Source organism: Gracilinanus agilis, chromosome 6 (assembly GCF_016433145.1).
Source record: "Gracilinanus agilis isolate LMUSP501 chromosome 6, AgileGrace, whole genome shotgun sequence".
In the NCBI taxonomy this organism is placed as follows: domain Eukaryota; kingdom Metazoa; phylum Chordata; class Mammalia; order Didelphimorphia; family Didelphidae; genus Gracilinanus; species Gracilinanus agilis.
Window position 1 is genome coordinate 98,756,032 of NC_058135.1, and position 14,417 is coordinate 98,770,448.

Below are 14,417 nucleotides of genomic sequence, written 5' to 3' on the forward strand. Positions count from 1 at the left end.
TTTCTAATGACATGATGAAGGAATCAAACTGGATTGAAAGTTTTCCATATATTTATAATTATATCTATATATCATGATTTCTAGCTATACCTTTCTATCTATAATTTATCTTTATCTCTATTGATATTATTTCTATCATTTATGTCTAAACAAATCTATCTCTTTTATGTCTCTCTCTCTCTCTCCCCTATTTCTGTCACCTTTATCTCCATATCTATCTCTATCCCTATTTATTTTATACCAATACCGTCTATATCTATGTTTTCTTTTTTCTCTTTATCTTTCTCTTCTTTATGGATATAATTTCCATCTCTATGTCTATATATACAAATATCATTTATATTCCCCTTTCTTTTCCCCTCTTTTTAAAAAAGTTTATTTAATTTATTAATTAATTTAGACTATTTTTCCATAGTTACATGAATCATACTCTTTCCCTCCCTCCTCTTGCCCCCCTTTCTGTAGCCAACGAGCAATTCCACTGAGTTTTACATGTATCATTGGTCAAGGCCTATTTCCATATTATTAGTATTTGCACTAGGGTGATTGTTTAGAGTCTATATCTCCAATCATGTTCCCATTGAACCATGTGATCAAGCAGTTGTTTTTCTTCTGTGTTTCCTCTCCTGTAGTTCTTCCTCTGAATGTGGGCAGTGTTCTTTTCCTTAAGTCCCTCAGAATTGTCCTGGGTCATTGCATTGCTGCTAGTACAGAAGTCCATTACATTTGATTTTACCACAGTGTATCAATCTCTGTGTACAATGTTTAGCTATTTCTGCTCCTTTCACTCTGCATCATTCCCTTTCTCATACCTAACTTTATTCCACAAATACTCAGACTACAAATTCCCTAAAACCTACCACAGTGGTTCCCAAACTTTTTTGGCCTATTGCCCCCTTTCCAGAAAAAATATTACTTAGCATCCCTGGAAATTAATTTTTAAAAAATTTTAATAGCAATTAATAGGAAAGATAAATGCACCTGTGGCCATCACCACTCTCCTGGATTGCTACAGCACCCACCAGGGGGTGGTAGCACCCACTTTGGGAATCACTTATCTACCAGAATCTCCATCATTAAGATTGCCTTCCCTAGAGCAAATGTCAAGTGTGGTTGGCATCTTCCTGGATCCTAAGAACTAACTTTCTCCAATTTGAACCTTTAAGAATTCACAGATGAAAAATGTGACACTTCCAAGCTTGTATCTCACCTGATGAGCTGTAAGAAGGACAGATCTGCCATTTCACCCTTTGTATGTCTCTCCGGAGTCACAAATCAAGATTTGCTTCAAATACAGAATATCAACAATGTAAGTAGAAGAACCAAGTGAAGACAATATAGAATAAAGGAAGGATCAGGATGTTCCTGTTTGTCAGTATGAACTTGAAATTCTTGAACTGACAAATATTCAGCTCAGGACAAATGTTTGGGAAAATAAGCCTTAGACGGCTCTAGAGACCTCTTTGTTCTTTGTTCTATCATTTACCTAAGGTAATTCCACTTCTGTAGGATCTTGGGGAACTAAGTAGAAATATAGCATTCAGATATACCATGGGGACAGCCTAGGAATATGCAACCCACAGAAGCTTCTTAGTGAGTTCCCATTGTCCCAATGAGTATAGACTATGGGATTAGTCATAACCAGCTGCCTAGAATATCCCAAATTATACATGATTTCTGCCAGGTTGGATGTCTATAATAACTAAATGTATCTGATATTAGGCCTCCTAAGAATAAGAATCTCAATTAGATTTTTTTTAATTTGCTAAACTTTATTTAAGCTATAGATTAGGGGATTTCCCTCCCCAACCCATGTTAGAATTTTATATATGCTATCCTTACTGACAAAATTATAATTTTAAAAAATAATGATTTTATAATCATATGGATATAGTTAGGAACTAGATCTGTAATTTCATTTTCATATAGAACTCTTTATTGAGTAATTCTCTCTACCAATGCATGCAGAGTACAACTTATGTCCTCAGTCTCTCTCTTCTTCATCCATACTCACCTGATATTTTGACAACTTCTAGAGGATAGAGTGCTAGACCTCAAGTCAGGAAGACTTGAGTCCAAAACCATCCATATCAATAAAATGTATATATGGAGTGTTCATAGAGTATTAACACCTCAAATGTGAGGGATTTCTAAGCCCTTGTCAGGGTTGTTCATCCACCTTTGTTGTCTACCTCTCACACAACTCTCACTTGTGGCTCTAAAAAGTTGTAGCATGCCTAGTAGCCACACCAAGGTAAAACCTGGACAAATGGGGTAAACCAGGTTGAAGATAACCAGTAGATTTCAAACATATTGATTAAGTTGGGAGGATATCTACTTGAAGCTTGTGAAGATTTACCCCTGTGGAATTGGGTAAATCAGAACAATTCATTCCAATGGCCATGAAGGTAGTTAAAGCAGATACTGTGGAGCACTTAGAGCTTTACCAGACATTGAAGATATCAAGGTTATTTACTGTATTCTTTTGTCAGCTGTTGTCAGTTGTCTTGACTTCTGTCCTGCTACTGGACTTTGATGACATTGGAAGACAGAAGGACCAGAATATCATGCAACTCTGCCTCATAATTTAACTCATGTTCAAGTCAAGTTATTACCCTTATGATATCATTGGTCCTCTTCAAAAATGAAGGACAAGGGGCAGCTGGGTAGCTCAGTGGAGTGAGAGTCAGGCCTAGAGACAGGAGGTCCTAGGTTCAAACCCAGCTTCAGACACTTCCCAGCTGTGTGACCCTGGACAAGTCACTTGACCCCCATTGCCTACCCTTACCACTCTTCCACCTATGAGACAATACACCGAAGTACAAGCATTTAAAAAAAAATGAAGGACAAATGACAAAAATAATAAGCAATACCAATGACTATGGTTTTTAGAAACTAGTTTTAGCTCACATCAATACAAATTCTCCAGCGTACCAATGGATTTGTCAACCATGAAAAACCCATCCCTGAAATATTGGAGAGTCCTGATTGAGTTAAAATGGTTATTTATTAAAAGCTAAAATATAAACATACCTTCCAAAGGGCATCCAGGGTAGACCTTCCATATCCTTAGATGGGTAGGGATAATTTATAGTTGGGGGTGGAGAGTAGGCAGTCTCTTCCAGGGACAGGTAGAACACATAAGCAGTGTTTCAAGATGTTTAGTATCAATGGCTGACTAAAGCGTGGTTTAAGTTGGCTTAGGCAGCTTCCCATAGCATTTCTTATGGATAGCTTGGCAAGGTCAGCCAGTAAACACTGTGAAGGTATCTGAGAGTAAGAAAGACTCTGGCTTACCGCAGTCTCCCAATTGGCTCTTTTTTGTTTATTTCCCCCCAATTATACATTAGAGCAGTTTTCAACATTTTTTGAAGAATTTTGAGTCTCAACTTGTTTCCCTCTCCACCCCTACCCCTACAGTCCCATTGAGATGGCGAGCAACATCATATAGATTTTACATGTGCAATCATATGAAATATTTTCTCATACTAATCCTTTTGTTGAAGGATTTGAGTAAAAAAATAAAGTAAGAAAGTAAAAATGTTTGCTTTGGTCTGGATTCAGACTTCAATTCTTTCTCTGGAGGAAGAGGGCATTTTTTATCCTAAGTCTTTTTTGGATTGTTTTGAGTCATTGTATTTTTGAGAGTAGCTGTTGTTTATTGTTGTGCATTATGCAATATTCCTGTCATTGAGTACAATGTTCTTCTGGTTCTGCTTCTTTCACTGTGCTTTAGTTTCTGTCTTTCCAGGTTTTTCTGTGCTCTTTCTGCTCATCATTTCTAAACAGTGGTATTCCATTACAATCATATATTATGACTTACTCAGCCATTCTCCAATTGATGGGTATCCCCTCAATTTCCAATTTCCAATTCCTTGCTCCAACAAAAAGAGCTGCTTTAAATATTTTTGTATGTATTTGTATGTATCTCCATTTCCCTTACTCTATTTGAAATATTAACATAGTAACATTATTTCTGTATCAGAGCATGTTTTTTTTCTTTAGCCTTTTGAGCATAGGTCCAAACTGCTTTCCAGAATCACTGAATCAGCTAACAACTCCCCAAATAGTGCATTAGTGCCTCAGTTTTTCTATATCCCCTTTATAATTTTCCTTTTCTGTCATAATAGCCAATTTGATAGGTATAGGTGGTAACTTAGACTTGTTTTAATTTTCATTTCTCTAAATAATTGTGATTTAGAGCATGTTTTGGCATGACTAAAGTGAGCTTTAATTACTTTGTCTGAGAATTGCCTATTCATATCCTTTGACCATTTATCTATTAGGGAATGACTTGTATTCTTATATATTCAACTAATTTCTCTATGTATTTGACACATGAGGTCTTCATGAAAGAAAATTAAAAGAAATTCTCTCACCCTTATGATTATTGTGTATTATTATTATTATTATTATTACTCTCCACCCTATTTCCCGTTATTTAGTTTCTGACCACCATGTCCCCTGATTTGTTCTCCTTTCTACCAGCCTTCCATTTTCCCCTTCCCCTCCTACTTTCCTGTAGCGTAAGATACCTTTCTATATCCAATTGATTCTGTATGCTTTTCCTTTATTGATCCCAATCCAATGAGAGTAAGGTTCATGTGCTCCTCTCCCCACCTCCTCCATCTTCCCATCCACTGTAAAAGCTCTTTCATGCTTCTTTATGTGAGATAATTTACCCCATTCTATTTTCTCTTCCTCCTCCTCCCAATTCATTCCTCTTTCATATGCCTTGATTTTATTTTTATATCATTACATCATATTCAAGTCATACCCTTACCCTCTGTCTATGTATACTCCTAATTGCCCTAATAATGATCAAGTTCTTAAGAGTTACAAGAATCATTTTCCCATGAAGGGATGTAAACAGTTTAACTTTATTAAATGTCTTTTGATTTCTCTTTACCTTTTTATGCTTCTCTTGAGACTTGTATTTGAGAGTCAAATATGCCATTCATTTTAGTCTTTTTCAATAGAATATATAAAAGTCCTCTATTTCTTTGAATACTCTTTTTTCCCTTGAATGATTATGCTCACTTTTGCTGGGTAAATGATTCTTGGTGGAAGTCCTAATTCTTTTACCCTCTGGAATATCATTCTAGGCCCTGTGATCCTTGAATGTAAAAGCTGCTAAATCATGTTATCCTGACTGTGGCTCCATGTTGTTTGAATTGCTTCTTTTTGGTTGCTTATAATATTTTCTCCTTGACCTGAGAGTTCCAGAATTTGTCTATAATATTCCTAGGAGTTACCTTTTTGAGATTTCTTTCAGGAGGAGATTGGTGAATACTTTCAATTTCTATTTTGCCTACTGATTCTAGAATATAAGGGCAGTTTTCCTTGAAAGATGTCTAAAGTCTTTTTGTGATCATGGTTTTCAAGTAGTTTTGAGTAGTCTAATAATTCTTATCTTATCTCTCCTCAATTTTTTTCCAGGTCAGTTGTTTTTGCATCAAGATATTTCACATTTTCTTCTTCTTTTTTTCATTTTTTTATTCTTTTGATTTTGCTTGATTGTTTCTTGATGCCATCTTAGAGTCTTTAGCTTCCACTTGCCAAATTCTAATTTTTAAGGCATGATTGTCTTGAGTGAACTTTTGTATCTCCTTTCCCATTTGATCAATTCTACTTTTTAAGTAGTTCTTTCCTTTGTTAATTTTTGTATATATTTTTTCCCATTTGGCCAATTCTACCTTTTAAAAAGTTCTTCTCTTCAGTGAATTTTTTGTTTATCTTTTTCCATTTGGAAGCTGGCCTTCTAAGATGTTTTGGACTTAAAAAATATTTCATCATGTCTTTTTGTGGATTATGCTGCTTCAAAATTCATTTTGAGGCATTATGTCAAAATTATTAGGGGTTAATTGGGTAGAGATCAGAATCAGTTCATATACCTCCTCTGTCATCTTGGTTCTGCCTCCTCCTTATTGGCTCTTTACTGCAAACAGGCATGTTGTTTGTCCAGTGCATCTATATAGTAAGGTAGCTCATGGAAAACACTAATTTTAGGATGATTTTGATAGAACTCTAATCTTATTTGTTTGAGCTTTTCCTCCAATTATTCAGATAGCAATTCATTCATGGCTATCCATCTACATAACTTTTGGGCATATCCTCCCTTAAGTACACTACAAAGAATCCAACCAATATAACGGAGGCCTTCCTTCCCTTCTGTTAATATCAAGAGATTATCATCAAAGCATTGTGGCTGAACACTTGTTATATTTCAAATGGCAAATCCATCTTCTTATTTTATCTTTCTTTGGTGACATTTTTTACTTTTATTTTTAGTCAGCCCATGAAATAAAAAAAAAACAGCAAGACAGTAAATAATTTTTAAAATGCCATCTCTCATATATACACTTATATAAAAATGTGAACCATGGTAAACTTCTATTTTTTAGGTCATTCTGCGTACAATTGGTATTACTTCCTCCCAGGCTCCTCTGCTTTATTCAAAGAAAGTTGACAGTCTAGGGAGAAGAATGCCACTCAATGCCTATATCCTTAATTTCTATAAACATGGCTCCCTGAAAGCATTAGAAGATGAAAACAGGTAGGTAATGGTTTTTGTACTTAAGAATCAAAATTATTCCTATTATATACAATTCTTTCTTTGCAGAGTTATGCCAAAGAGAATTAAATTACTGTTACCTTTTGCCTAGTAGTGCACTCTTGCTGAAAATTGACATATATACACTTTTGAAATAATAGGTCTATTGATTTAAGCATCATATTTATGTATGAATATGTGATTTCTTCAGCCTTTAGAACTCCTCACTCAAGTCTCCTATGACTTAATAACTAAGTCTTTGAGAGGTCCTCAGAAAGAAAGAATCCTTCCATAGCTATATAGTTAATAAATATCAGAAAGAAGATTTGAAAATAGGTTTCCTGACTCTGAATGTAGCATGCTACCAAGAAGATTGAATTGATCCTATATTATTCATCATTGATCTGTAATTGCAATTGATTGCTTTTGCCCTGTAACTAAGTTATGGATCTCTTTGAATTTGGTTTCTCTATCAACCCCCTTCTCCCTCTACTAACCACAGTATTTATTATTTGTTTATTTCAGAATTCAACAGGCTTGTAAAGGGTTAAATTTAAAAATCTATTTTTGTTGTTGTTAATCATTTATCTATTCTTGCCTCAAAGAATTAATCTATTTTTAGGGTATGTGTAAGAACACAAAGAAAGTCAGGTCTAATATAGTTACATCACCAAGCTATCCTTCAAGGATGCCTGGATGGCTGTCCAAAAGTCTGGTCCACAGTCTTGCACCTGGAATCTCAGGAGGGAAGGAGGGGGTTGTTGCTAGCTCCTCATTACTAAACTAACCAATCATGTGGCCCTCAATCTGAGATTGTTATCTACTCTGTTCTGTTATTTGTTCTATACTCCCCCAAATCTATAAATGGGAAGCTGTCCTTTTGCTCGATGTCTTTGGAACAAATGGAGGCAAGTCATTGACCCATTTATTAGCAAGTAACATGCCCCTTTTTAATAAATATTACCTTGTTCAGAGAGATATGCCTCCATTTACTTTTTGATTAAATTTCAACCATGAAACTATACTATGTGCTACTATCTCTGAAATATACACTTAAAATGCAGTTTAAAGACGAGGTAAGCATTACATTTCTTAGAATGGTTAATTATAAGCAATTATTAATAAAATTTGCATTCTCATTTTTTTGTTCTGTGCAGATGGCAGAGCTAATTTTTTAAAAAGTTAGTGATCCACATTCTTGACTGCTCTCTTCTTTTCTCAGTTCTTTACTGTGGGTGAGAAAGAGGAATCTCTAAAACTTATTAGTGAAGGAATCAATTTTACAGTCCCTTGGGGTTATAGAGATTACTGTTCACATTTTGTGGAAGGAAAACAATTCAGGAATAATATGAGCACATGTTGACATATGAAAACAGATAATTGCATTATATCACTTGGTGATATCTGCTTCCATGGATTCCATTTTCATTTTTATGAAGAATATCCTGAGATTTACATGTTTAACCTTTGCCTCTCTCTTGAGGTATAGTTATTCATCTGTAGTTGCCACTTAGGAACTTGAATTTTATATCCTATGAACATTCTAAATAAAACATGTCTAAAACAGTTCTTTCCCCCTCAAAAGTTCCTACTCTTTTATGATTTCCTCTCTTCCTGTTGAGAGCACTACCATCTTATCTTCTCAGTTATGTGGACTCAAAGTTTTGGTGTTGCCCTTAGTTCCTCACTCTCTTTCACTCTAGAGAGCATCTGTTGCCAAATCTTCTGGTTTCTCCTTTCATAACACCTTTCCTGCACCTAATTCTCTCTAGCCATAGAGAATCATCACCTCTTTCTTGGATTATTACAATATTTCTCTAATTTGTCTTCCTCCCATCCTCCATCACTTTGATCCATCCTCCATTCAGCAGCTATTGTGACTTTTCTAGAGCATAGCTATAACTATATCATCCATCTTCTTGCTCAATGAACACCTGAGGCAATAGGAGCAAAAACCAATTTGTGCCATGGAGAGTAACTAGGAGGCTTTTTATAGTTGGAGGTGATTAGGACTTTATGGAGGTGGTAACTGTGTGGATAAAGAGAAAGGAATAGCTTTAAGAAGAGCTGTGGAGGTAAAGACCATGAGGTGTGGTAGCTAGCTAAATAAATGAGAATTTATTATTCATTTAAATTTATTAACTGCATGGCTTAAATAATCGAGATTAATCAGAAGCAGCATGTAGGGGAGTTCAGAAAGAAGAGAAAAGAGATGGGACGACTTTTTAGAAGGCTATTGAATTAGTGCAGGCAGATGGTAAAGGGGAGTCTGCCTTAGGGTGCCAGTAGTAGAAATAGGAAGGAAGAGATAAATATGAGATAGAATGTGTAGGTGGAATTAATAGGGATTGGCAATTGGTTGAGTATGAATGTTGAGAAAGAGTGAAAAAGTTAGTTCACTAGTCATCAGTTGGATGATCAAACCCAGAGAAGGATGGGAGGCAGCATGGAATGCATGCAGGGTGAGAGAGTGAAGGATGTTAGGCACTTCAAGAACCAGTTCCAGGTAGATCAGATAATTTGGAAGAATGCAGTGTGCTAAGTACACCTTCAATTAAAGGCAGGCAGTGCTGTGGCCTCAGACAATGGGGATCCTTCATGCCTTGGCTTTGGAAGCTGTGAGAGGAGCTGAGGATGTGATGTGTCTGTTATATTCATTTTATCTGGTCAGGTAAAACTTAATTTTTTCATTTTTATTGTCATGCAAAACACACTTCCATATTGGTCATTGTTTTAAGAACAAAGCCATGCACAGCCAAAACCGCAAAATAAAATCAAATATACACTGATGCTAAAGACGACTCCAACAATTCTTTCTCTGGAGGTGAATAGCATTCCCCATCATAAGTCTTTCAGCATTGTCGCGGATCATTGCATTGGTGAAAGTAGCCAAGTTTTCACAGATAATCATCGTCCAATATTGCCATTATTGTGTACAATGTTCTACAAGTTCTGCTTATTTTGCTCTGTATCACTTTCTCCATATCTTTTCAGCTTTCTCTGAAATCATCCTGTTTATCATTTCTTACAGAACAATAGTTTTTCATGACCAACATGTACCATAATTTGTTCAGTCCTAGCCCTACTGATAGACATCCCTCAATTTCCAATTCTTTGTCACCACAAAAAGAGCAGCTATAAATATTTTTGTTCATGTAGGTCCTTTTGCCTTCTTTATTATCTCTACGGGATTCAGATCTAGTAGTGGCATTTCAGGTAAAACTTAAAAGTATATCATAAGAGATAACTACAGTTGTAAGTTAACTTGATAAGAATAAAGAAATTCTTTTTTCGATGTTTATTAATTTATACATTTTATTTTGTTTAGGATCTCTGAAGGAGAAGCTTACGTTTTGCTGAAAGGTTTTTCCCGTCTCCTTCAATCTATCAGGTACTCTGTCCCCAAATTTCAGGCTTGTTTGCCAATAAGATCACTTCTATCTTTGCTGGGATTGCATTTGTTGTTGTATCCTTTCTAAAAGGGTCATTATTTTTTGTTTTCCTTCTTGAAGAGGTTTGAACTGGAAACCCTATGTTTATCCTACAAATAAGAGAATATTCTGGAGAACATTGCCTTTCTGGGAAATCTCCTATACAGATGTCTTAAGGATACAATTTCTTAATCCTTTATCCAGAGATGTGGCAAGGGCACCATTTTGATATATAGCATCCTTCCCAAACTTCCAAAGACAAACAGATTCATGTTGTCCTGAGTATTAATTCATAGATATTGGTGATGGTAGGGGCCCTGAGTTGGGATGTGGCCTTTAATTTTCATAGTGTGTCCATTGCCATGCTTGTGTTGTGTCCCCATAATTATCAGGCATTCCCCATAATCTAACTGGCAATGCTTTTCCTCCATCTGAATAATTCAGCTTATTGGAGATCATCGGTGGCAGTCTTCAGGACTCTAGACCTAATTCAGTATTCCCTGTTTGGTTCATTTATGTTATTGATTAAATGCTTATTATTTGCAAGAGACTGTACTAGATGCTGAAAGGTATGACAGAGAATAACGGTAAAGTCTGAAGATTTCCCCTTAGATGACAAGCACTGTAAAGGAGACTTATTATTTTTGTTGGGGCAGGAGATAGGAAGAGCTGTATTCTAACTACGTAGGGTTTGAGGGTCTTTGAACCTTAGAGAAGAAATTAAAATTTTCAGTAGAATTCTCCTATTTCCAGACTTTAGTTTTCCTTATATCCCCTAGAAATCTATGCTCTTTTGACAAGGGCCACTGCGTAAATAGCCATCTTCTTAAGATTGCTTATATTTCTAATAAAATTGTACCTGCAAATTGGTACAAAGCCAAGGTTTCTGGAGAAAGTTTTAAGATAAGAAAGAGTGTTTCATATAATCTAAAACCTTATCTAACCAGAGAGCTAAGAAGAGAATTTTTCATGGTTTATGTAAGTTCATAACTCCCCCCCCCTTTTCTCTTGCAGTGTTTCCTTAAGGGAATTGTGTGAAGATGAGGATGACAATGTGGTGTTAGCATTTGAACAACTTAGTCACAGCTTCGATGAAAAATTTGAAAAAGTTTAAGGATCTCTCGCCTGGTACCCATCACCTAAGGCTTTCTTTAAGTCCAACCTCACTTTTGTATATATCCTCATGCTTTGATCATGTGTATTTTTAATAATTTGTTAGATCAAGTTTCAATTTTGGTTGTATAAGATTGTAAAGTTTCAAACTAACATTCAGATTCTATCCCGGAACCCGAGTCAGCTTTTATTCCTTCCTTGAGTGGGGTTAAAGGGGTAAGGAGAGTCTCTATCTGTGATGTCACTAGTATAGGTAACTCTAGTGTGGAAGAAACTTTTCTCCACCTTACAGATTTGAAAAATTTCTTGGGACACTGAGAGGTGACTTGGCCTCTGCCACACAGCTAGTTGGTGTTAGACATAAGGCTTAGACCCAAGTTTTCTTGATTCCAAGACTGACCTTCTAATTATTATACCAAACTGACTCTCAATTTACTCATAACACCAAGGAATCATTCAGAGAAGCTCCTGTAAGAAGTCTGAAGAATTGAGACACAGACAGGGCTTTGAATAGCTTACCAATAGACAAGTTGCATTCCAGTTGCATAAAATACTGTTTTCTTCTAAGTAAAAAGTTGAATATATTACACAGAATGATATTTTTAAAATAGGGAAATTCCTTTATTTTAAGGGAAAATGAACATATACCTTGAAGTGTTAGATCAACGTTTTTTTTTCTTGATGTCAATGTGTGGTTTTATCAGGTTTAGAGATCTTGCAGTGTGGAATCTCTAGAAGATCAGCAACTCATCTATGCATTTATTCTTAGAGAACTGCTGGATTTAATGCTATATTTAACAACTTGTTGATTCACCATTGAGTCATAAAACCAAGTAGATATCAAAACTAGGCCTTGAAACTAGGTCTCTTTTGACTGTCTACCCGTAACATGAAATAGCATTTTAAATTAAGTCCCATTTAGGTAAATTTTCACTAAAAGGAATATTTTCAGATTTTTTTTTGACTGAGGGCGTTTATTTGCTCAAATGTTTTGTTGAAGAAGTGACTGATCATATGTAAAAATAAAGACGCTTTATTGTGTTTTAGGTGTGTTTCTTGAATATCCAAAATTATTTGGTAGTAATCTATTGGAAAAAATGACAGAGGGACCATGTATGTGATATACATATTACCAAACATAGCTTCTTTTGTCCTACCTCATTTACTCTAGCACAAGAGCTGGTTCCAGAATCTAGGCTTCTCCAATAAGATTGAAATCAGTATTTTAACCTGTGGACTAAAAGGTTCATTCACTTCAACTTACAGCCTGGTTGACAAAAGCTCAGGAAGCCTGGAGGGAATTACAATTTGTTTGTAAAGAAGACTGAATATGAATCTATTTGTTCTCTCTTAACTGTTTAAACAAATTTATCTATCACTGCTTGCAGTTAATTTTCTAAGGTTTTGTGGGGGGCATATGTCCCTTTCTCTGAGGCTAAGTTGATGCCTTGTCCCTTTCAGCACTTTAGAAATTTGAATGGGGAGTTAGTCAAGAAACATTTATTAGCTGCCTACTATGGAACAAGCACTGTGCTAAGAGCAATTCAGACCTAGAGTGGGAGCTTGGTGGGTCAGGCTGGACTGGTTAAATTAACAGAGTACTCTAATTACATCAAGTCCTGCCAGAAGAAGTAAGCTAAGTAGCACTATTTGTTAACTTCTTCCCATTGTAATTTCCCCATTTCCTGTAGCCATAACCTCAGATTCACTTGCAGATCTGCTGTGGCCATCATTAGTTCTGCCTCTCACTGCTCAAATGTCTTTACTCTATCAATGCCACGATTACTGCACTTATTCCTATCAAGGTGATGACCCCATAAAGTGGAACCTATGAGAAGGCAAGCTTTAGTCATATCATCCATCTTCTGGACCTAACTTTTCTGTCCATAGCCATCACCAGCTTCTACGCATTTGTCACTGGCTGTGTTAGCTGGGAGTTTAAGGTACTGAAAGTCGGAAATCTAGCCTCTAAAAGTACTCTACACAGTACAACACAGTAACAACAATATTGTGGAATGATCAAATGTGATAGATGTAGCTATTCTCAGCAATACAGTAATCCAGGACAATTCTGAGGGACATGACAAAGAATGCTGTCCACCTCCAGAGAAAGAACTGTTGGAGTCAGAATGCAGATGAAAACATATAATTTTTCAGTTGTTAATTTGGGTATGTGTTTGGGGGGTTTGGTTTTAAAGGATCATTCACTTACAAAAATGAAGAACATGGAAATATATTTTATATGATAATACACATATAACCCAGATTAAATTACTTGCCACTTGAGGAAAGGAGACAATTTGAATCATATAACTTTGGAAACTTATATGGAAATTAGTTATTATATGTAATTGGTAAAAAATTAAAAAAAAAGAATAAATAAAAAAGTACTATTGTTCAGAGGAATCTCCAAACCGAGAGGGCTTTAAAAGGGCATAAAAATATTTTCATTTAACCTTGACTTCCCTTACTCCCCATGGTGGGAGTGGTAGGTGAGAAAAATATCAAATCCAGATGTAAGATGGTTTAATCTCCTTCCTTTCTCTAGATCAGTGGTTTCCAAACTTTTTTGGCCTACCGCCCCCTTTCCAGAAAAATATTACTTAGCCCCCTGGAAATTAATTTTTAAAAAAATTTTAATAGCAATTAATAGGAAAGATAAATGCACCTGTGACCATCACCACCCCTCTGAATCGCTGCAGCACCCACCAGGGGCGGTGGCGCCCACTTTGGGAATCACTACTTTAGATCTAGAAGATCACTCATATAATATTTCCTCCATGTGAATATCCCATTGGTATCTCAATCTCATTTCTAAAATCTATCCTCATTTCTATATTTCTCTTGGCTTTCTTATTTCTGTTCTCCCAGATTTCAAATCCTTGGTATTGTGTTTGACATCTTTATTATCCCCCAAATCAAATGAATCTTAATTAAGATGAAATGAGAAGGAATTATAATAGGTAATGAGGAAATAAAGCTATCACTCTTTGCAGACGATATGATGGCATAATTAGAGAATCAACCAAAAATCTAGATTGCTGAGATCATTTACCCCTAACGTATTCCTTTCTCTTTCTTAGCCAGTAACATATTGTTTTGAGATTTACTGCTTTACAGTACAATTTAAGATCTGGTATCACTAGGACGCCATCATTCACATTTTTTTTCATTAGTTCCTCAGAAAATGATTATTGTATCAACATGTAAAAATGATTAAATGAACCTATAAGCATAGTTCTAATCAGATTACTCTCTTGCCCAACTTTTAATGGCTTTTCCAAATCAGCCTAGTATTTAAGGTCTTTTTTTTTTTTTCC

The 14,417-nt window shown here is 35.6% G+C and overlaps 1 protein-coding gene across 1 annotated transcript in view; it reads left to right on the forward strand.

The window, feature by feature from the left end:
* The window catches only part of LOC123252310 (probable ATP-dependent RNA helicase DDX60), a 102,098-nt gene extending 91,000 nt beyond the window's left edge, over positions 1–11,098 (forward strand). The window contains exons 34-37 of the mRNA XM_044681678.1: positions 1,167–1,309; positions 6,405–6,556; positions 9,882–9,944; positions 10,999–11,098. Coding sequence (XP_044537613.1) covers positions 1,167–1,309; positions 6,405–6,556; positions 9,882–9,944; positions 10,999–11,098 — 458 coding nt within the window. The remainder of the gene's footprint in view (positions 1–1,166; positions 1,310–6,404; positions 6,557–9,881; positions 9,945–10,998) is intronic.
* Positions 11,099–14,417: the final 3,319 nt, after the last annotated feature.